The sequence below is a fragment of the Tachypleus tridentatus genome, chromosome 8, assembly GCF_004210375.1.
Source record: "Tachypleus tridentatus isolate NWPU-2018 chromosome 8, ASM421037v1, whole genome shotgun sequence".
Taxonomy (NCBI): domain Eukaryota; kingdom Metazoa; phylum Arthropoda; class Merostomata; order Xiphosura; family Limulidae; genus Tachypleus; species Tachypleus tridentatus.
Window position 1 is genome coordinate 69,956,947 of NC_134832.1, and position 25,176 is coordinate 69,982,122.

Here is a 25,176-nt window from a genome sequence, read left to right on the forward strand (position 1 = left end):
TAAAACTTATTTGTTCAATCTATGATACATGTATATAATGTATGCATTAGAGTATTTAATTAATTAATATGTGTGCATGTACAAAGTACAAGTAGATACTGTATGAAACTACTTTCTCTATACTTTACTTTTATGGGCACTGTAGTACATTAGTGTTATGGAATATATAACAAATTGCATGCAGTGTTTGCCAGTCATGTGTATGTAAGGAACATGGTTATATGTATTGTAGAAAGCTAGAGCAGTGGTCTCCATACTTCTTTAACTGAAGTGTATCCTTACTCTGACCCTTCTTTCAGTATTTTACTTCCGTAGTTTTGTGTGTAAACCTAACTCAGATTATCCTTATCATTACCATGTGTCAGCTCACTCATTTTCTCATTCCTCTCTTTTAGGCTTTGTTATTATAAGCCTGTCCATAACTAAATTTAATTTTTATACAGTGAATATTACTGTCACATGCTAAAGCAAATGGGCTACAATTGCAATAAAAAAAACTTATGTATATACTAATAACAGAGATGTCATCTTAACTACATAGTTTTACTCATTTGTGTAATTAGTTTTTTTTTTTTTTCATTATTATTAATAACAGCTTGCCTACCCACAGTGAGACATTATTTTATCACAATATTACGTGTTTTTCTAGTTGAGTATCTTTGGCATAAAGGATACAACGAGGTGGAAATGTGTTTTTAAGAGCAAATTTCAGTAACTTTCTTTGGTATGAAACTTTTTCTTTTATTGTAGGAGCTGAGAAATGATTTTCTATCATTAATGGCATTTATAAGAATTGAGTATAAAAATAATTTTTATTTAAAATTTCATCAAAACTTGTGAATTTCTAAACACAAATGTACCGTCTTCTGAAAATCTGAGTTTCTATGAAGACAACTGATCTGTATCTTGTTAATGAATATGTAGGTTTCATTTCTGTCCAGCTCATAACCACTCAAGTAACTATAAGAGTAGTTGTACTATAACTTTTTAATACAGTGTGCATATCTACACAAAATTTTGCAGTTTACTAGTAAACATTACAAGACTTTAATATGCAGAATGTCAGATTTTTGAATTGAAAGAATTGCCCTTACATTCTTTCTTTTTAAATATAGGCAATTCAATATGCAAAGCAATTTTGATTTTAAGTAAAAAACTACTTTTATACATCAGAAAATTCACAAATTCCATTTGTGAAATATAACTTTCAGGTAAATAATATATATAAAATTTAGAACTTTATCTGTAATTTTCTGTAACTTATCTCTGTATGGGTTTGGTCGAACTGACCATCCTCGTAAACTCCATTAAAAAATCAAACAAACCAGGAAGTTTATTTAAATATTGCTTTTTACATTCTATAACTATTGCAAAATGTAACAGGAAATCACAAATGCTTTTTCTAAATAGCTTAATATCTCATAACATTTGTATATTTTTTTATATTTATTTTTATTTTGATTGACCTTTTAGCTGTGTCTGACTAACATTACAGGTGTTACAGTCACATGGTGCACATAACATCTCATATTACCATATCCAATAGCATAAAACTGGACTCTACAAAGTTCACTGTCTTAGTTTTTTTCTAGTGGATTAGTATTTTGTAAATTACAATCACATTTCAGTTACAGTACAAAATGTGGGCATTTGTGTCGATATATATTATTGCTATTTACAAATAGCTTCTTAAATTTCAGTTACTTTTCTTACAATATAGAACAGTAAGGAAACAAATGTAAAAACATTTCTACTACATATGACTGTTACAGAGTTTGTACTTTTTTTTTTCCCATACCTAGCATGCTAAGCCTTGTCAAATTTCACACTTGAAGGATGTAAAATAAAATAACTATACCAGTACCATGTAATTCAACTGTAATTTATAAGGCTTAATAAGGTGTATTTGATCCTAAAAAAGTATTTTTTGATAACTATTTTGTCTTACCTTTCTTTAATTTTAAAACTTAAAAGAAAAAGTTAAACTTGGTAAATAGACACGTTACAAAAGCTGGGAGCATCATTTGTGTGTATGGATGGGATTCTGAGCTTTTGATTCGTAATAAATTTAGGATACAGTGAAGTGAATGTACATAAATAGGGTTTTCCAAAAATCGAGTGGGTGGTACTACTATGTTTGGTTTGGTAAGTATAGAGATATCTCAGTAAATAGTGAAGATGGGTTGTTCTTATTTTATATTGTAGCTTGTCAATACTGATAATTTGAAAATCTATTTCATAAGAAATTATTATTATAAGCCTTGCATTTGAACATCAGCACATTTAATTTGAACATACCAAGTGGCACACTTATATCAACATTCAAGAATTTGTGTTTTTAATATTCACTTTAAGATTAAGAGATTAATTAATATATAATATTAAAATTTAATTTATAATCCAAACTTTGATGTCAAACTCATTGCTATACATTCATAAAATAGTAGTTCAATAAATTGTTAAATGTAAGTCTGTGGACATGACATGCCCTCTGACCTCTTCCCCTGGGAAAACTATTAGCTTTTGAGTTAAAACTAAACTTTTATGCTGTTGATCTTTTGATATTTTTATTATTTTGAGCAAATTGATCACATTCCATATATTTGCAGACCCATAATGTGGGGTATTATTCTCCATTACTATCATATCTTTCAATCATCTTCTACTCTTAAAAATTACCAATTTTAGTGAATAATATGAAGGAATTCTGTTTGTTAGAGCTGGGGGGGACTCGGTCATTATAATTCATTACCTATGAGTATCGGTTACATTAATTAGTATCGCAAAATTAATTTACTAATAGAAACTATTAGCAAATCAGTTATCATGAAATTAATCAAATTTTTGAAATTAGTGTTTCCAATTATTACAATTTTTAATTTTTCCAACTATTGAAGTTTCATATGAGAATAACTGATGAAAACTTCAGTGTAATTGATTAAGAAACTTGACAATTATCAAATTTGACTTGTCTTGCTCTAATATAAAAGTTTTAGTTTTTACAAAATGTATTAATATTAAATTTGAAAGATAAACTCCTGTTTTTGTGTGTCTTGCCTGTAATGGAAGTGTTAACATGCTTGAAAAAGCATGACAGGTTTGAGATACTGCTATTTTGAAAACGAACTTAAACGTAATAAGAAACAAAGGTTTGATGTTACAGCTACATTATTTCTTGATAAATAAAATGTTCACAGTACAATTGTAAGTTTATAGTATGAATCTACTGTGGAAGCATATTTTATATCCAATTTACGTAGAATAGTTACATTTGTACCAACTCTAAATTCTTTTAAATGAAGCATTCAAACTAGATTCACCATGCAGTAGTTGAGGTAGTTACTGTTTATGAAGTGTGTGAATATTTTAGCTCTAGAAAATTTCATTGTACATCAGGGAATAGCCTTGAAATTGTGTGTAAATGTAAATAGTGAATATGCAAATGCTAGAGAACTTCTGAAAACATGAGAGCAGGGTGTTAATTTACTTTAAATAGTAATAGATCAGAATGATTTTGTTGTAAAACCTGTCAGTGTATGTATAATCTATTTTAAAATGTTTATTTGCCCATGTAATTAGTAGAAATTTCTCTTGGATGTGTTCCAGTGGTAAGTTCAGTGGTTAAGGATAGTATTTCAGGGTATTTCTAATTTTACTGACTTAATTGTTGTTAAAAAATTAAACTGGTTTGCTTTTTTCAGAAAATTAAATATATATATTTATGTTTTTCTGTGTTTGCTTTTTCAGCATGGAAGGTGGAGAATTGTTTTCTCGAATTCAGCAGCGAGCAGAAGGAGCATTCACAGAACGAGGTAAACCAGTTTTTTTATCTTGTCATAGTGCTATATTTAGGAGCTATGCTGACTTCAAGCATGTCTTAAAGGAGTGTCAATCTAGGGTTTGCAAACTTATCAATGTCAACTAATTTGATCACTGTCAAATTTTGTTAGTAAAAACTGTCTGTAAGAATTATTTTTTTTCTGTCTTTACATTCAAAAATTGTTTTCAAGTATTATTTTGCTCAGTATTTCTTTTAAAAAAATGTAGCAAAGTCCTGTTTTTGCCTAATTTTCTAACTTATGGCAATTCTTTTTTGTATATAAAATCAAAATGGTATTAATCCATTTGCAACAGGTGATGGGTCAAAAGTCATTTCATCATGTTTTTTGACTTTTATTCAAAATTTTATAAAACTACTATTTTATGAATTTATGTCAGTAAGTCTGCTACCAAATTGTAGATTTTCATTCAAATTTTTGTAGTATTAATTAATTTCTTAATTTAAATATAAATGTTAAAAGAACATGCCTAAATGTTGATATCTGGGAGTCACGTGGTATGTTGAATGTATCACTAAATCTAAAGTTGTACAAATTTGGAACTTAAATTGCCAATATTGACAAACTAGAATATAAAATAATAACCTCGTATCTTTTTATTTTACCAAAATGTGGTTTATGTATTGAATCAAACACACTGGTCTCATTTAAAACTTTCCATTTTTGGAAATAGTCCCTTATATACACTTATTTCAACATATGGCATATTTATAACCAGTTGACAGTTCAGAATATCCTGCTACTGGTTTTCTCAGCAATTTTAACCTGTAAAAAGGTTACCATGTTCTTTCAAACCAAGATTTTAAGAAGGTAGCTTATGTCTTTTAGTCTGGTCAAAATTTCTTATTGTTTTTAGATCTAAATACAACTTAGTGCCTGATAAGTTATAGTAAAATTCTTTGGTATGGATATAGTAATTTATGATATTCTGTTTCAAAATTTTGAAAGGCTTAGCAACCTATGTTGAACAGCAATCATGTTTTCAAAGATTGTAGCTAGAAGAGATAATCATTTGTTTTATTTCTTTATTTACTGTTCTTTATTTTAGGAAAAACAAGTGTAATAACTTATTTCTAAGTAGTAATAATCTATATACATATATAATAATTGAAATGTGACTGTATGTTGCAAAGTATTATTAGTCCATTTAAACACAGTGAAGATAGGACTTTGTAAAGACTGATGATTTAGGTTGATCAAGTTGATAGTTCCCACTTAGTTAGGGTAAAGAAAGTATAAACTTTTAATGAAAACAGACATTTGAAATGTATTTTGGAGGTTTATATTACACAAATAATTTGAGATTTTTGGGATGAATTATAGTTTTTTAATCATAACATGAAAATCACTTCACACTAGTAACAGAACAGACTTTTATATTTTTACAAACAAATCTTTAGTAAAAATTCTCCATTTAAAAACTGATTTTTGTGTGTAGAAAAGGCTTGAGTCCTAGGAGGTTTTAGAGGTTAAATACTTAATGTGTGCAAATATGTATACGAATCACAAAAAAAGGTTAATTCATTCTTAACAAAACTGTGTTTGTATAGACTCATCAGAAAATATCTTGTACAAAATTTGTTCAGAAAAATTCCAACTAATGCATTTTATGTGTACAGCTTCTTTTCTACATTATGAGAGAATATCTGAATTAAACATTACATAAACAGAAACTTGTAAGAAATAACTATTTTTATCATGTTTTTAAGTGTTTGTGAACTTTTTATTTTGAAAGAGGCAGCAGGAATCATGAAAGAAATTTGTGAAGCTGTCGCACACCTTCACAGAATGAATATTGCTCATCGAGATCTAAAGGTATTGCATAAATGTTTGTATCTAAAGGTATCAGCATGTAAACCATACTCTTAATCATTTGGTATTTCATAAGAATTTAAACTATAAATAACTGGCTAGAAAGTTGGTAGTTGGGTTAAATGGTCTTGGTTGTATAATATGTAACTTAGAATATACTTTAAACAATTTTCAAAAGTGCAGGTAGGAAGAAAGGGAAAGGATACTAAATTCTCTAAATCCACTCAAGATTTGGATACACAGTCTTTATTCTACAGTTTTTAACCATTATGCATATTCAGATTTTTACCATACCATAGATTCGAGTTGTGTAAAAAGGATCATTTAAGAATTGTTAGTCTGCTGACCATATTCAGTTGGATTATTTAAAAAAAAAGTTATTGCATTTTTTATGACCTTTTGCTTGCTTTTGATTTGTACAGAGTCAATTGTATTATATATTAATTGTTTTTTGTTCTTTTTTTTGTTTACGTAGTGAAATTTGTTGTTTTTAAAAAATGAACAAATAATTAAACTACCTCTAATAGAGATTATTTTTCCTTCAATGTGTTTCTTTCTCAGTCAGTTTTACTTTAACCAAGTTTTTAACTGAGTTTTAAAATGATCAGTGTATTCTACACATTGCAGAGAAGCAAAGCTTAAAGAATTAATTTTTTTTTGAAATATCAATTTTTAAAAAAAAATCGTACTAATAATAGTGACATACACAACTTTAATGATGTGATAAACTTAAATGTATATGTCACTTTATTGTCTAAATAAAAGAAAGTATACTTGAACAGTATATTTTGTGCCTTCCAGTAATTCATAAAACAAACTTCTCTTTTCAAGTAATGTAACAGTTGAAATTAGCTTGAATTACGAATTTTTCCATAGTGGTAAGCTTAGAATAGTCTGTTACTCGAAGTGGACCACTTGTTAATGATCTAGTGTCAAACATTTAATGAAATCAAAAGAAGTTTCTTTGTCTTTGCTCTGTAAGTTGTGTGGCTTGGAATGGTCTTAAATCCTAAAAAGTAATAATAATAATAAGTAATTTTTATAGTATGATTTTATATCATGATTGACTTAGTCCATAAATGTTAAAGAAGTAAAATTAGGCTTATATTTTATGAGTTTGACAAAAATGTACAGTTTTATTCCTATTCAACATACTTGCTTAGAATTGTGTGAAATATTTCTTCAATTCATATTTCATTATGTTGCTTCTACAGGTGAATCGGCATATCAGTTGAAAAATAAAAATTTTGTTGAGCAAATGCTGGGCATTTAAATGCATAAAATATTGTACATTCATCATAGATCAAACATGATTAAAAATTGTTAATTCAAACAGGGAAATAGGGACTGCCAAAAAAGTGCAGAAGCAAGTTGAATCAAAATGCAAAGATTATATTTTCAAGCCTATAACTAGGGGCTCTAAACAAAAACAAACTACATTTAAATTTTGTCTACATTATGTATCTCAAGCCATCTTGAGATACATGTTTATGTCAAATGTGTCTACATTAGTTCCTCAAGCAACAAATTCCTATTTTAGATTCCACGAAAATTGATAAGTACTGTAGACATGAAATTAAAATAGGTATTTGTATCTTGGGAAAAGATGTAGAAACAATGTCAAGTCTAGTTTATTTACTTTTTAAGAGTTGAGACTAAAATAAAAGAAAGATTTATTGAATATATTTGAATTTTAGGAATAATTGTTTTGCTTAATGATATAAATGAATGTAAATGTTGCAATGAATAATAAGTACTTGGTTATTAAATATAATATGTTTAGAATAAAAGCTTTAAATTTTGGTACTGCTTTTGATACAAATACAAATAACTTGCATCACCATCAACCAAAATGCTTAAAATAAATATTTTGTTATAAAGTAAGTGATTTGGTTTTAGAAATGGAAATATATTTATTTTATATATTGCATGAACTGTTAACTGCCAAAAAAGTTAACCAGTTTTATTTTAATTAGCCTGAAAATCTTCTCTATTCTCAACCTGAACCTAGTGGAACTCTAAAGCTTACAGATTTTGGTTTTGCTAAAGAAACAACAAACATAAACTGTCTTCAAACACCTTGTTATACCCCATACTATGTTGGTGAGTTGTTGCTTTTGTATAAATTAACTTATTTATGGTTTTCTGTTCAATGTTGAATAGAATGACACTTCTTTCACTTTACGTGATAGGCATAAGTTGAATTTTTTGCTGTTTTGGATCCTAAGTTTTGTGATTTTTATTTTTATTCCTTAAAAGAAGTTGTTCTAGCTTTTCAGAGTCAATAAAACTACTCTAAAGAAATATTTTCTCAAACTTTGCCACAGTGTTGGTTTTTGCAGTATAATAAACCATAGACAGTAAGATTTTGACTTGTTATAATCTCTTTAATAATGTTCATTAGCATTTCAGTAATTATGGTTAAATCTTGATAAAAATGTTAAACTTAAGGTTAAAAAAATATTCAGACAAAATTTTCAATTTACAGATTATATTTACTAGTATTTAAAAAAAAATATTGAAAGTGCAGTGTTTTGCTGTATTGATTTTTATGTGTATATATATTATTCTGTAGCACCTGAAGTTCTTGGTCCAGAAAAATATGACAAATCTTGTGACATGTGGTCATTAGGAGTTATTATGTATATACTGTAAGTAAACTTGTAGTTTTTTTAATAGTAGCATCAATATTACATATACAATAATAGAAATAATTATGAAAAAACACAAACAAGATGCATACAAATTTCACAAATGAGTTATCAGATCTAGATGGTGACTTTATTAAAACTTGTCATGGGTAGTACAATGTGATCATGTTGTGACTTTTCAGGTAATTATATTAAAAATTTAATTTTACTGCTTTATTATATATAAAAAAACATGGTTTGTAAATATTTTTTATAAGTAAATATTTTAAGAAATCCTCATTCTTTCCTAGTATGAATATTGTGGTATTTGTTCTAAGTCTTCCCATTTCTCTAATTTATTTACTAACCCTCTGAGAAGTACAGAGTTTAATGTAAATTACTAATAATATAGATATTACCCAGCCAGAGCATAGTATTTATGTCATTTATTATTTGTCTGTAGAGCCTTAAACTAGAAAATCAGTCTCTTTCCATGCCCACCTGTCAAACCAGTAGAGAGAGCATATCCTCATTTCTGTTTAGATTCCTCTGTGCAAAGGAATGAATTTGATGCAAATGTATAAGTAGAGAAGTGAAAACATCTATTCTGCTTTGAAATAAAGCCATGACAGATATGCAGGTTTTTTATTTTCATGTTCAGTCATAGAACTTGGTTGTGAAATTTTAGTTTCATATGGCTTATAGGAAAAAAAATTTAAATGGAGAAATGTAAAAGAAATACACAGTACACCATTAATATTACACAGTAATGCATCATGTGAATAAGCAAAAGAAAATCTTACCCAGATCTTTTTGGTTTTTCAAACTTGCCCTCATTATACTAATGAAATGTTTTAATTTCTTGTAGTTTGTAGGGAAATGTCTCAAAAACTGCATACTATACTTGAGCAAGGTATTTCTACAATTGCTTCTCTCTTATTCAACATAGATATCTTAAATTACTCTTACAAGTATAAACTACAAACAAGATAAGAAATAATTCTTCTCTGCTTTTCACTTTCATTGTAATGGATCCTTAAATGTCAATTCTAATTTTTCTATACAGTGAATTGTTTGTTAACTTTTTATTTTTGCTACATCATTCTGTTTGGTACTTATATGATTTAACCAGTAAAATTTGTTGACACTCTAAAAAAAATGTGTAATAAAAAATATTAAAACATCATTATTTTAAAAAATTAAGAAATGTCTCTCAAACAATTTGGTCAGTTTGAAGTTTTTCATAAAATCTTTTTCTCTAATTGTTATTTTTAACGCACATTTGTCAAAAAAATATGAATTGCATAACACTATTGTTTTAAAATACTGGTGTTTTCAAAAAAGGGGGCTCTAGTTGTACATGTGTGACTAGTAGGCATAAGTCAATGCTTATTGCTGTGTAGGGCTTCTACTTGTAACATGAGTGAAATTGAACATTATATTTCCAGTTCATAATTTTGTGTGTCCTGGAATACACTGTATGGTCTTCTGAAATGAAATGTATTTATGTTATGTTTTGTAAAAAATGTTACTTTATATATCAGATTTAAATGTAATTAATATATGCACGTGATCTTCTATATTTTCACAAATAAAATCTCCATAAACATTATACTAATACAAGTTCCATAATAGTGACAACTAGTATAACAACTCAAAAAATAAATAAATAAAATACAACTGTATTATATCAGTATCAGCAAAACTTGTAATGAAGATAAGTTCCAAGAACAAGAATAAATTTCAAAACAAACTCTTTGTTGCAACAACCAGTAGCTCAATGGTAAATCTAAGTAGTTATCATGCTGAAAATTTGATTTAAATACCTGTTTAGCACAACACAGATAGCCCATTGAGCATCTTTATTTTTAACAATAAATACACAAATAGTTTGTTTTAAATTACCATTTAACGAGAATAAACTGGTGTTTAGCGGTCGGGATGAACAAGAAAGAATTATAAGATAACCAGGAATTGATGGTTACATATTATAGGGACCAAATGGCCGACTAAAAGGAAACAGATAGTCAGCACTTAGGAAAACATTTTATTATAAGCATAATGTGAAGAAATATTTATAACTATTGTATAGTCTCCTTATAAGTCACAGTGAACACATAAATAAATGAAGGTCTTTTTTAGCTTTTTTTTCACTTGATGCATTTTGAATATATACATTAGAAGGTTCTTCTTGAAATATTAGGTTATTATATTTGCAACAAAGTGTCTGAACAGCATTCTTTGTCCCAGTAAAGTTTTGTAGTTTTCACTAAATCGGAAAATAATCTGAGTTTTTATTTTTAGTATGCCTGGCTAAGAATACTTGAAATAAGAATTCAGTTCAAACATCATAAATTACTATATAATATTTTATTTTAGTATGTTTATAATAAAGAACAATACAAACACCAAAAATAAATCTGTAGAACAATCCATACTTCTACAAGTGCATAAAATTGATATTTTAGATAATACAGATCATATAGTTACAAAATCAAGAATACCGAATATAACAGAACAATTCTATGTAGATCATTAATAAATTTGAGGACTAGCAACCTGTGTGGCTGTGTTGTTCATGAGCAGAAATCAATTTTTGCTCTTACTAGTTTTATGATTCTGTTCTGCTATGATTGGCTTGTATGCATAATCAAAATATTAGATTTACCAATTGCTGAGAAAAATTCATAAGAGCATAGGAGTTATTGTTGAAAGAAAGTTATATGTATGTCACTGAGCTTATCAATGCAAAAGGGGTCATTCTATGTAAGCCCCTTCCCTTTATACTGGACCATCAACTAATAGCAGCATAACATATGCATTAATGCCATCTATTTGTGTAAGTCAGTAATAGTTAGCTCTGAAGGAAAATACTAATTAATTAATAATATACTGTTTCAAGTTTTCGTTATTTACCAAATTACTCATTTAGGTTTGTATTTATTTTAATTTCAGCATTTTAATTAAAATATTCAAAAAGTCATCTCTCTCAAAACTTGGCCTGGCATGACCAGTGGTTAAGGTGCACAACTCAATCTCAGGGTTGTGGGTTTGAATCCCCATCTTGCCAAACATTCTTGACCTTGTGATGGTCAGTCCCACTATTTGTTGGTGAAAGAGAAGCCCAAGACTTAGCAGTGGGTGATGATGACTAACTGCCTTCCCTCTAGTCTTACACTGCTAAATAAGGGATGACCAGCGCAGATAGCCCTCGAGTAGCTTTGCATGAAATTCAAAGACAAACCAATGTCTCAAAACCAAACATTACTCTTGAGACACAGTGTTTATATTCATGAAATATTTCATTTTTTTATTTTTACTGCAAGCATTATACTGATTTTTTTTTCTTAATGTAAACATTTTGTTTTCCCTCCATCTTTCAGGCTTTGTGGTTTTCCTCCCTTTTATAGCAACCATGGGTTAGCTATCTCTCCTGGAATGAAAAAGAGAATTCGGGCAGGACAGTATGACTTTCCTCACCCTGAGTGGAAATGTGTTACACAAGACGGTAAGTCTAAATCATTTCTTTATGTTTACCACTAACAGTGAAAGTTGTTGGAGCAGGTTTCATACATTTACTTTAATATGTGTCAGTCTTTTTTTATACTAGTGGTCAGCTTGCTGTCCTTCTAAAATTATTTACACCACTAAAATGCAAGTAGAATAAAAAATCATCATGTCTTGCATATGAGTTAGTATTCTATCAGTTTTAGTTTATTTTTGGTGAAATCCCAAAAACCTACAAAGTAGCTGTGACAAACAGACTCTAGCCTGCAGTCTTATGATTGGGAAGTATTATTCTAGTGTGAGGAATCTTTTTGTAGTTATGTGTAAAGTAATTCTTTAGAACTTGTGTAAAGACCCACTTAATCCACTTTGAACAACAATAGAATTGGTTTTAAAAATTTTTAAAGCTGAACTGTGGTGGTATTCATCTTGGACTTTCAACAGAAATATACATAATGTTTTAAAAGATTGATAATTATTTAACAAAGGGTAGAAAAATTAACTTGCAATAAATTTTGTGTTAAAACAGATGCTTTCACATGAAAATAAACACGGCTTTTATTTTAGTGCCTCTCATGCATTGCAGGTTTATAGGATTTTACTCCAGTATTTTCCTGCAACCAACTCTTAAATGCTAAACAGTAATGTCTCTAAACAAATTTACTTATGTCAAACGAATTAAAATTACATGCTTGAGGTTTAGTTTTATCTAGTAATTTATGCAATTTTGTTGAGTGGTTAGGGACTCATAGCTACTTCAAAAAAATGTTATTGGTTGTATTTGTCAAAATATCAGTTTTTTAAAACTTTTTTTCAATTTAATACTGCACTTTGAAAATTGTCTTGCATTATTGATCAAGTGCTTAGGTTTAGAATTAATGTAATTTTTTTTAAGGCTTTCCAAAAGCCCCAAGAAACTTGGTGTCATGACTGAAAGTCATTAACAGGATGTGCAATCAACTGTTGATTTAGTGCATTCTAATTACAATTAGTGGTAGTTCTTTATATGTATTGCATTATAAATAAATTTTCTTTTTTGTTGTTGTTGTTTAAACAGGATAATATTCTTTGATAGATTGTTTAACCACAGTATTCATGATCAAACTTAGTTGAATGAATGGCAACTGCCTGTTGTAGAAACACGAGTGTAGAGGACAATGTTCCAAAAGTCTTCTTGAAGATAGAAGACTTCCAAAATATCATTTTCTCCCTTTGTGTTTCTACAACAGGCAGTTGCAACCCATTCAACTAAGTTACATCAGGATAACATCCATTAAATAATTTTCTTTAAGTTATATTACTTTTGAGTTATATAGTTAACTTTGTTTTAGTTACAAGATAATGGCAATCACAGTTCTCACTTAAGCTAAATATTTCCAGACAATGGTGTAACCAAAATAAAAGATAAAAAAGATAAATTGATCATTCCTGTAATATGTTTGTTTAATTATCAAGTCTTCGTTAAAAATAAAGAAATAAATAAAAGATACTGCTACGTTTTCTCAACTATTTCATTGTAAAAAGGTATCTAGGAAAAGAAGAAAGAGATAAACAGGATGCAGACTTTAACAACTAGCTCAGTCAAATTAACTTTGTAATTTGATTAACAAGGAAAAAGTTAAAAATTCAATAACAGTATTCTGATTAGCATTGCTGTTTAACCAGTTAGGATTAATTCAGGTGAAGACAGTTAATAACTAAATGTTTCCGAAATAGTGTTTGTGTATTTTGTATATCTTAAGAATTTCATCAAATCTCATTTCTCATATTTTTATTATATAGATGATTGAACTAACTTTGGTGTATCAACAATACATTTAAGATTCATAACACAAAAATCCATGGTGTGATTCCATGCTGTGTACATGCAAGTAATCTAATGTGGGTTTATGCTAAAACAATCTCCAAAACACAAGTTTTGTTTGCTTAAATATTTGTATTTTATTTTAGCTTCTGAACATTCTAATTAATTGGGTTATAGTGAACTTCATGTTATTATTTGGAAGGGAACCTTGAGACAATATTTGAATAATTATGAGTTAACTTCCAATTTTTATAACTAAATACATGCTAAGAAATTCTTCAATTTAATGTTTTTGTTACACAGTTTAAGTGACTATTTTACATCCATCATTTCCTTTTCCTCAAAATTTAATGATAGTTAGTTATTTCTTTGTCATGTTTGTACAGAATTTGTTTTATTTAGCAAAAGACTTGATACATGGCCTGCTGATGACTGACCCAGCTCAGAGACTGACAATTGAGGAAGTTCTCAGCAATAAATGGATAGCTGTAAGTGTATTTTCTGAATAAAATAAACCATTTTAAGGCAGTATTTCTTTGATTTTTTTAAAATTTTTTTAATCATCAACTTGTGCATAAACAGTTTTATGAGAGTTTAGTAGAAAATAGTTTATTCTGAAGAGGCTGGAATGGGTATTAAAATTGTAATTAAAATAAAGTACAGAACAATGTTTCAACTGTCTTAAATCATTTTTGGGTTAACAAAGAGAGTTAGCAACTGATCGTTGCTGGGCACATGTCTTAGGGATGGTCATTATTATCTCTCTGTTGACCTGAATATGATCTGAGAAGATTGAAATATTGTTCTGTACTTTATTTCAATTAAAGTTTTAATATCCATTCCAGCTGTTGTTAGAATACATTTTCACTCCAAGTGGGTTTCTCATCATCATGAAATATTTAGTCTGTAAACTAGTAGCCCAAGAGTTGGCAGTGGATGTGATGGCCTTCCCTCTAATCTTATACTGCTAAATTAAGGATGGCTAGTGCAGATAGCCCTTGTGTAGCTTTGCACAAATTTCAAAAACAAACAAACCAACCAGCTGAAGTTCCATATAATTAAGAATTAAATGGATCAATAACAAAGGATAGTCAGCTTGAGTGTTTGTAGAAGTGAATACACTTTTCCACATTCCTCTACATTGTTTTTAATAACTGGGATGATTCAGTTAGTTTTCTAACTTACATTTTCAAATATCCAGTTAGATATTTTTTACCTTGCAACAACATTTCACATTGTATCATACTGTAACTTTTAAAAAAAATGACTGGACTCGTAATATTTCTTTATCTTTTTTTCTCCCTGAATTCTTTTGATTTCTAAATAGCTAGAACTAAAAAGATTGGGGTCTAGTTCACAGACAGAGGAAAGTTTGGTGTCTTGGTATGCTATCAATCCTGGTTTTCTATTTTAATTTTTCAAAACACCAACTGTAGATATGAGGTACGGGTCCCATGTATCCATGCCTAGCATCACCTATAATTTGTAACAATTCAAAAGTGAATTATGAAGGTCAGTTAACATTTTGCATTTTTCTCAAGTAATACTGTTTCTATTCTATCTACAAATGAATTATGTTTTATGTGTACTGTTGACAGGAAAAGTTCAAAAATATTTTTTATTAAAAACCTATTTTCAACTAACTTATGATTTTATTATGGGCCTAATTTTTGAAATTAACTATAACACCTTCTTATGCAGAAATACACAGAAGTGCCAATGACTCCATTATTTTCAGTGAAGGTATTGAAAGAAGAAGGTGATGTGTGGCCAGAGGTTCAGGTGAGTGTTGTTGCTGATGTAGAAGGGTAAAAGATGACATATAGCCAGAAGGGTTAAGTGGGTTTGATTTTTAACTGTGACATAGCAGCTCTCAGAATGGCTCTGAATTTTTCATTGTAGTTTTATCTTGTAGTTCCATCATCTCTCGACTAATTTGAGGTCTAATTACTCTTTTGGACTCTTTATGTCATACCTTTTTGACTGATGTATTTAACCATGGCTAAGGTCTCATAGATTACTCTGATTCTGTTTAAAAGAATTTAATTTGAGGATAGGGACCTAGAGATCTTGGTGAGTAATAAAATCGAATTGGGCATGCATGCACCACACACTCAGTATTGCTGGTGCACAAAAAAGCTAATAAAGTGGAAAAAATGTCTTTTAGATTAATTTACTCTAATCCTGCCTAAAGAATTTCAAAAGCCATGGCTATTAAGGATTCTCTCTTATTCATGTAGGAAAATTAAAAATGATTTATTTTCAGAAAATTAAATGGGTTTTATTTTTATATGTTCAGAAGAATAAATATAGTGTGGATAAATATTTAAATGTTTCATTTCTTGTGTGTGTATTGCAGCAAATATGTCTTCTGTTTTAGTGAACTTTTTTCTTTCACCCTTCTACAGGAGGAGATGACCCAAGCTTTAGCCACTATGAGAGTTGATTACGATGCAATTCATCTGAAAAACTTAGAGAAGTCCAATAACAAATTGCTGAACAAACGCAAAAATCAAGCCCAAACAGCAAAATGACAACAAAATTAAAAAAAAAAGATTTGGTCTATTGATAAGCCACTTCATCCAGTGGAATCTACTTTTATATTTACTCTGTTTTACTATAACCCTGAAAGGCTTAGTGATGATAGTAGGCCTAGTCATGTATGGTAGAGTAGTCATGGCATTAAAACTTAAAGTTGCCAAGACAGCTTGGAACAAAACTTTTTTTTTATTTTGCAATTCCTATCCTTACTCAAAGACTTTGTTTTGCTGAAGTTTATGGTACTAAATATCTTATGTTACACTACTGTGAATATGGGTTTTATATATATATATTTTTTACATCAGTCATGTTCTGTCATTGACAAATAGCCCAAAGGAATAGATCATAAAAAGAAAGATGCTTCTGAGAAGAAGCAGAACTGATGATTATGTATCCAGAAGTGTAAGACTCAGGTATTAGTTGATAGTTTATTCATCATAGATGAAATACAACCAAAACGTTTTCAATTTCTTGTTAAAGTAAAATAATGTACTTACTTAACCTTGTATTTTAGTACCATGCATTTTAAGCAGTACATAAGGTGCAGCTTTCTGGGATAGTAATTATGAAGTTTGTTTTAGCGAGCTCAGACCCTGTACGTTTTTCTTATGTGTATATTATTGCATGGAATATATTTGTCTTATACTACATTTTTTGTAGATGATATGTTACTTCTAAGCTTAAAAATGAAAAATGGGGTCTATGGGTAAAATACATGTATTTTCAGAGATGTAAACTTTGAAAGTATAACATGTGTTGTTTATTTTCCATCAGCAGTTTAATAATAGAAAAATGAAATCATTTGCATTATTTAGTAGGATTTTAAAAAGATAACCAGGCAGTGCTATTTTAGAATTCAAAGTTTATTGCATGTTTTCTAAACGTTTGTGCCAATATACACAGTTTGTTTTAATGTTGTGGTTTATTTAAATGACATTCCATATTATCAGTAGTTGTGGATTTGTAATCAAGATACCAAAAAAAAAACACATTTGGTTTTAAAAAAGGAAAAAGGAAAAGATAAAGTTTTTTCTTTGAAGAAAATAGATTGAGGCAACATTGTAGTTTTTAAAATGTCTTTTTGTTTTAGTAGTAAAATTATTAAAATAGCCAATTCTAACAAACAAATTTTGTTCATATTCTTTTACTGATTTTGTTTGAATTTAAATTATTTTCATGAATTGTGAAGTTTTTGGTTTGTAAAATAAAATGAAAGAACAGTTAAGTGACAGTAACATATGTTTTGGTAATATTAATATTATATGCTGTGAAGCTTGATATTTCAGGTTGCCACTATAAAAAAGCATTTCAGCTTTGGTTGTTTGGACATGTTGGGTCTGTTGTGCATTGGTATTGATTTTAAGACTATTAGCAACGACTTACAACTGAAAGTTTTCTTGAAATGCTGTTTCTTTTCTTGGTTGCAATGTATGTTTTACACTAGTAAATTTTAGAAATGATTTGTAGTCAAAAGTCTGTTGTTATGGGACTTCATCTAATGCAAAGTACTACTGCATTCTATGATACAAAAACAATGTATCACATTAGTATTCCAAACAGTTATGAAAAAAGCATTTCTATTTGGAGTTTTTAGTAAAATAAGCATCAATTTATCCCAGAAGATTTGCAAGGTAAACTTTTAGTTTAAAATTGAAATTTTAAAGAATGAATGAATAAGTTAAAATTCAGTTGTGTTGAGAGGCAAAACAACAAACACATTTTAAATGCTGAATAGTTATTACCAACAAAACTTATTCCAGTTCACATTTAAATAAAGTGAAGAAACTGCTTGATTGGCTGAACAGTTAATATACTTAAGTATATAGAAAAAAGTAAATGATTTTCAAGTATATGAAAGACTTCCATGTAGTAATTTTTGCCAGAGGATGAAGTGTGATGAAACATTTTATTATTGGTGATGGGTAACTTAGTAATTTTTAACTGTCTGATTATTTTGGATGATTAAAACTAAAATATATACATCTTGAAATGTATATAATTGTATAAATATCTATTCTAACTTTCAAGTGATTTATGCATGTTGCAGTATCCTGTTATATTTTTAATAAGGCAAAGTTTCAAGGATGTGATGAAGTAAGTGGATTTTTTATGAGAAAGTTGACTCAAACATACCATTTCACAAAAAGACTACTGATATAAGATGGCCATAAGAAAGCAAAACATCGGTTTACAGTTGTATCAATGTTACATAAAGGAAAGGGTAACTATAAATTGTACTGGAAGTTATAAACTGTTATTAATAAATAGAAGGAATTATGCTGCCATTTGATCAATAGAAAACTGCAATAAACTCAAAGCAATAAATAAAAATGGGAAATGCATTGGTGTATAACTTGTGAAAACGATTAATAATCTAAATATCACAAGAACTAAAAGACGGTCAGAGAGACAAAATAGTTCTGTTGTGCAGCATCAGTGGTATGCATGCAAGATATTTTAACTTAGTCATTATCAATCCATCCTTTGTAAGTGATGAAAAACTACAATCTATTGGGTTGCCAGACGTGTTTAGGCTAATTTCGTAGTGTTCACATTTTCCCTCTTAAATGCTAAAAAAGTTCTTATTTTTATTTTTCCACTTTCTTATTTTCATCTTTCGAAGCTCTATTCAAATAAGTGGTTGAGTCTAAAAATGCAAAATGCATATTTTTTCCTTATGTTCATTGGTCTTAAGATTTTGGCCAGCAGTGTATGTTGTTATGAATAGTTAATTACCTGGCTACATATAGGAATGGCTTATTACTGCAGCAAGTAAAGTGTAAGTAACGCTATGATTGAATTGCGTACGTGCAAGATTCAAAGGTGTGTTTACCAATACATGAGAGATTTCTTACTGAGGATTGTGCAGACAACCTAGTTTGTGTATTTATGAGACCGTGTGGCTAATGGGGTCGGATAATAGTTGAGCAACGCCAATAAATACAAGTGATATATTCTCAGTTAACTAACCATTGCATGGAGTTTAAAAGTGCTGGTTAGTTTATTTGCACATGAAGTTTATGAAAAGCTGTAGCACTTCTTTTGTTATATAACAATAGAACAAGAAAAGAACGAATGTTTCAAAAATAAGACTGGGTGTTGCTTTAGTGTGTGCCAACACTATGGAAACCTATATCCCTATTTAGCCAATGGTACTTTGCTGAACTGGCTAAATCAAGACCCAAAACGTAAGGTGGTTGAATCAGAGCAAGATGAAGCTTTTGTTTTATTTCGCTTCGTAGATGAGAATAAAGCTGGAAATATTTATCTGACTGTTCAGGATAAGAAAGTGTAAGACACAGAGGCGAAACAACTTCAACAATCAGCGGAACTAACCACGATGACCTAATCCGTATAGCTGAGATTAACTTCGATCGTCAAACGTTAAGATAGCCGTTTTGTCTTAGGTATCGAATAATGAAGGTGGAATGTATGCAAAACCTTGTATTATTACTATTGATGGCTAAAACGGTAAGTTTTTAAAATAACTGAAAGGAGGTATTATCCTTGCTTTCGGTGATACACTATTATGTGATTTCCATTGTATTACCATGAAGCTGGGATAGTTAATATTAGTAGTTGTAATGCATAGTGATTAGAGATGATAGCTAAGAGTAAACATTCAGCTGAAAGGGTGTTGAAACCCTTATTTTTTAACTATCAGGAGGTATTTTAAGGTATAGTGTATGATCTGTTAAGTTGTCCAGAAATAACTGTTTTTGACCTGCGAAGTTTGGATAAGTATAAACCAGTATTGTAAAACATGCTTAAATCAAAGTAAGCACCATTTGCTTCAACACACTTTTGCTGACGTATAACGATGCTGTTTATGCTCCTGCTCTAGAAATCAGAGTTTCTATTGTCAATGAACTCCCTGAAAGCTTTTTCTGCAGCTGCCTGGTGTTTAAAGCGTTTATTTTTGGAAATGTTGTCAAAGTGCTTGAGAAAATGGTAATCTGTAGGGAAAAGGTCTGAGGAATAAGGTGGATGAGACAGAAACTCAATTTTTGAAGCATCATCATTGACACGTGGGGACGAGCATTCTTGTGAAGAAGAATAGGGTCCTTTGATTGACCAGAGATGGTTGTTTCTCGCACAACTTTCGATGCATTTCGGCCAATTCTTGACAGTATTTATCCGCTGTGATTCTTTTCCCTCGATTCAAAAGTTGTAGTGAATGATGCTGGCCACAGTCCACCATACAGTCACCATGACCTTTCTTTGGTGAAACTTAGGCTTTGAGATTGTTTTGCGATCGAGCCATTGTGCAGATTGTTTCTGATTGTCATACAGAATCCTCTTTTCTGTCACTATTCGTTTAAGAAATGGATCATTTCGGTTCTACGATAGCAGCGTAGAGCAGGTCTCATAACACCGATTTTGTTGATCTTCAGTCAGCTCATGCAGAACCCATTTATCCAACTTTTTCGTCTTTCTAGTTGTACTTAGGTGGTTGGTAGTGCTTGATTTGCTTGTGCCTAGCTTTTCTGCAAGTTGATGTACTGTTGTGTGAGGGTCTGTCTCAACTGCTTCCCTTAATGTGTTTCATCTAAGGATGGCTTCCTTCCACGACTTTCATGGCCTTCAAGACTTTCATATCTATGTTGAAACCAGTGCTGAACTGTACGTTCAGTAACAGACCCATGACCAAATGCCTGGTTAATGTTCCGTGTAGTTTCAGTAGCTTTTCGTCCAAATTTGAAGTCGTAGACGAAAATCGGACGAAGGTCCTTCTTGTCCATGCTGCTTTGGGATTACGAAACTTACTCTGAGTAGAGTTGAAACAGCAAGCAAGACACCTTGCAAGCGATAAATGTTGAATTAAATCAACCAACCAACCAACGATAATTTACTTAATATTCAGTTTCTAAATCTCATCGTGAGAATTCCGACATTTATTTCAAGAAAATCTAATACATTGTGAATTACCTCTCGATCACTGGAACAATAAGTTGGTCACAAGAGCGACGGGCTGAAAGAGATATGAGATTCTCTTACAGGCTACCAAGCAGTTTCACTGCAAGGTTGATCGATTGGAATTATACATAACGGGCTATCTGTGCTCTGCCCACCACAAGTATCGAAACCCGGATTTTAGTAGTTAGTCCGCATACATACCGCTGTGCCACTGGAGAGCGACTGCACGAAATGTATGTGATACTAGATGATGGTTACTCAGTTTACAGAATTAAGAAGTTCGAAAACTTATTTTCACAACTACTGAATAACGTTTTTCTGAAGCTAAATATGTTATGAGAATCGATAGTTGCGGTATTTTTAGACAAACCGATTTCTTAAATGCCATACAGGCAATACTGCAAATAACATCATTTTCGATCAAGAAATAATGGTGGGGTTATGTCGTTGATGACTTACGAAGTTTTAAGTTGCGACAGAAATATGCAGATTGGACAAATTAAATGACAGAACAAATAAATAATATTTATTCAGACAGACTATATAACAGTGTGAGTACCTACGTAGACAACTGGACGGTCTTCCCCACTAGATCTGCGATCAGTTCGCCAGCTTCCTGTCAAACGAATTCTGCCGAACTAGTCACGATGAAAGCCAAGTAGAATTGAATAAAGACAGCTTCTTGGATTGAACTTTTAACTTGTCTAGTAGATGGTGTCGCTTCATAACCTCTGTTTCCTAACAGCATAGGACGACTGTCAGTTTTAGTTAATGCAACACTTATGTAGCGCCGTGATAAAATAATGTATTAACTTAAGTATTCACTATGTCACATTGTATTTGACAATTGCTAGCAGTATTCGTGCTATTTTCACATTACTTTAAGTGTACATGTTTTACGACAAACACATGGGAATATGTATTCTGTCGCCAGATGGAGTACATATACACGTTGAGAAGATCCTACCTTGGGTTATTAATGTCTAAGCTAACCCCAAATTTGAAACTCTTTACAATAAAACATCTAACATGTTTATTGCAAGAAAACAGCACAATTTTTATTTATCAAAATTCTATGTCAACCCTCGTGAAATTTGATCCCAATTAACTTAGGCCTGGCATGGCCAGGTGGTTAAGGCACTCGACTCGTAATATGAGGGTCGCGGGTTTGAATATCAGTCACGCCAAACATACTCGCCCTTTTAGCCGTGGGGGCGTTATAATGTGACGTTCAACGTTGGTAAAAGAATAGCCCAAGAGTTGGCGGTGGATGGTGATGACTAGCTGCCTTCCATCTAGTCTTACACTGCTAAATTAGGGACGACTAGCGCAGATAACCCTTGTGTATCTTTGCGCGAAATTAAAAAAAAAACTAAGCCCAATTAACTATGTATTAAACACGCAGCTTGTGTTTATACAAGTAGTGGACAAAACAAAATGGTAAATAAGCAACGAAAATTGTATGCAATGCAGAATTTAACACGCATGTGTGGTTCATCCATTAATTAAGTAAATAACATCTCAGTGTGCATAGGATCATGTAAATATCTTGGTTAAGATATGGGTGATTTTGAAAGAGGGATGATGTTCATTGGGTGGGGCCTTCACTGACCAAAACAACTTGATGTTTCACGAGATATGATGTCTATGGTGATATCAGCTTGGAACTCCGAGAGAAATACATCATCAAAAAAAGGCAGCAGCCGGTGGAAGTTTGTTCTCCAGGTTCGTGATGTTTGTGCATTAATTCAAACTGCAAGGCAAAAGAAGTGAGCAACTACAGGTCAACTGGCCACAAATTTTAACCTGGGACGACAGCAGCCAGTTTCTTCAAAGACGGTCCACCGAAAACTCCACAGGATGAGATATTATAACCGAGTTACAGTGCACAAACCGCTCATGACACTTGACAAGGCACAGTTGTGCGTCTATTGGTGCAAAAGACACTGGCTACGGTCTACTGACCAATGGAGAAATGCGATATAGTCACATGAATCATCCTTCACGATGTTCTCGACAAATGCACGTTTAGCGTCAACCTAAAGAACTCTATAGCTCTGAGTCTCGGTTCCAACAGTGAAGGGTTCAAATGGTTCCGTAATGGTATGGGGTGCATTTTTCTGGCATGATTTGGGTTAACTCATACACTTGTAAGGCAAGATCGATGTCATTCATTACCCAGTGGTACAGAGTAATCATCTTCATCCCGTTTTTGCAGCATTTCTGGCCTGCATAGAAGTGTTTTTTAAGATGACAATGCCCTCGTCTACAGAACACGAGTAGTCGTTTTATGTCATGGCTTTCTCAGTCATAAGATCTGAAATCAATTGAGCATGTATGGGATGTTCTTGAATGACCCCTGAGACAACATTTTCAACTTCTATCAACTAGGTATAAGTTGATTCTCGTGGAAGAGTGGTGTCGCATTCCTCCTACAAAATTCCAGGTTATGGTAGATTCTAAACCACGGCGCATATAGATCATACTCACCGCGTACGTGGCCCAACACCATATTAAGGGACTTTAAATCGGTGTTTCCATTTTTTATCATTACCTGTATATCCCTTACTTAATTGGAAAATTTTAATACTAAGAAAGGAAGTGAAATAAAGTTCCCATATATTGATACCACAGTTAAAATACTTACACTACGTAACAAATTTTGTTCCTGGATAGTATGTATTATTTCTTAATTGCTTATGTTGTAAAAGTACAGAAAATGGCCATTATTCCCTTCAAACTTTGCTTTTGTGACCTGGATAATGAAATATAGAAATTAATTTATTTTATATGTAAAAACGGACAAATTTGCATAATTTCATTTACATAAGGTCTGAATAAAACAACATATGATTTACATGTATTTATACTTAAGCTATACAAAAATGAACAAAAATGTTTAGAAGTGAGTAGTTTTTCGAGATTTGCGACTGTAATGTAAATATCTTTCACGTATCAGCCCCCTCCCAAACATAGTCTCCCATCATGTTTTCGTTATACGCTCTCAGGTCACAAAAGCAAAGGTTGAAGAGAAAAATATCTCTTTTTCATTTACTTTAGGTATAAGCAATTGGGAAATAACTCTTTCTGCCCAGGAACAAGAAAAAGTAAAAATTTTGTCAGGTATTTGTTTTTTTTTTTAATTTCGCACAAAGCTACACGAGGGCTATCTGTGCTAGCCGTCCCTAATTTAGCAGTGTAAGACTAGAGGGAAGGCAGCTATTCATTAACACCCACCACCAACTTTTGAGTTACTCATTTACCAACGAATATCGGGATTAACCGTCACATTATAATGTCCTCGCGGCTGAAAGGGTGAACATGTTTGGCGCGACGGGGATGCGAACCCGCGACCCTCAGATTACGAGTCACACGCCTTAACACGCTTGGCCATGCCGTGCCATTTTGTTAGATAGTGTTATTGTGTGTGTTGTTGTTGTTTTTTTAATTTCGCGCAAAGCTACTCGAGGGCTATCTGCGCTAGCCGTCCCTAATTTAGCAGTGTAAGACTAGAGGGAAGGCAGCTAGTTATCACCATCCATCGCCAACTCTTGGGCTACTCTTTTACCAACGAATAGTGGGATTGACCGTCACACTATAACGCCCCCAAGGTTGGGAGGGTGAGCATGTTTGGTGCGACCGGGTTTTATTATTAATTTCATACTTCCTTAAATTGTCTAGATATATCTGTAGTAAGATATATTTTGATATATTTTCTAAATGTGCATGCAGATGTTCTACCTGTGGTTATGACGACCTTGTCAACTGGATGTTGAAAGGTCTTAAATAAATTGTAATCCTTTTTACTAGGCAAAGGTTGCATACGTCAATATCTATTTTACACACGCTATGACCAGTCTGGACATTTTTCTATGTTTACTCTCTCAAGGGATAACACATAGTCGAAGGTAATTAATGAGTTTTAATATTTCATTTATTATCGATAGAGATAATTTGGAGTTTATGAGATAATGAATTTGGATCTATGCCTGACATAAAAGTGTAATATAAGATCATTGCTTCTGTCCTTGTTTTGTGCAGACATATTTGGGACATCTCCTCTTTACCCCACCAGCCGGTACAATTATGGTCACTGGTCTATTGAAGTGGTTAAATACCTCAAAAT

At 31.2% G+C, this 25,176-nt stretch overlaps 1 protein-coding gene across 1 annotated transcript in view; it reads left to right on the forward strand.

Annotated features, from left to right (window-relative positions):
- Positions 1-17,606, forward strand: part of LOC143222600 (MAP kinase-activated protein kinase 2-like) — a 32,905-nt gene extending 15,299 nt beyond the window's left edge. Inside the window, exons 3-10 of the mRNA XM_076449304.1 lie at positions 3,748-3,812; positions 5,575-5,654; positions 7,628-7,754; positions 8,227-8,302; positions 11,665-11,789; positions 13,995-14,080; positions 15,294-15,374; positions 16,001-17,606. Of these exons, the coding sequence (XP_076305419.1) occupies positions 3,748-3,812; positions 5,575-5,654; positions 7,628-7,754; positions 8,227-8,302; positions 11,665-11,789; positions 13,995-14,080; positions 15,294-15,374; positions 16,001-16,126 (766 nt within the window). The 3' untranslated portion in view covers positions 16,127-17,606. The remainder of the gene's footprint in view (positions 1-3,747; positions 3,813-5,574; positions 5,655-7,627; positions 7,755-8,226; positions 8,303-11,664; positions 11,790-13,994; positions 14,081-15,293; positions 15,375-16,000) is intronic.
- The last annotated feature ends 7,570 nt before the right edge of the window (positions 17,607-25,176 follow it).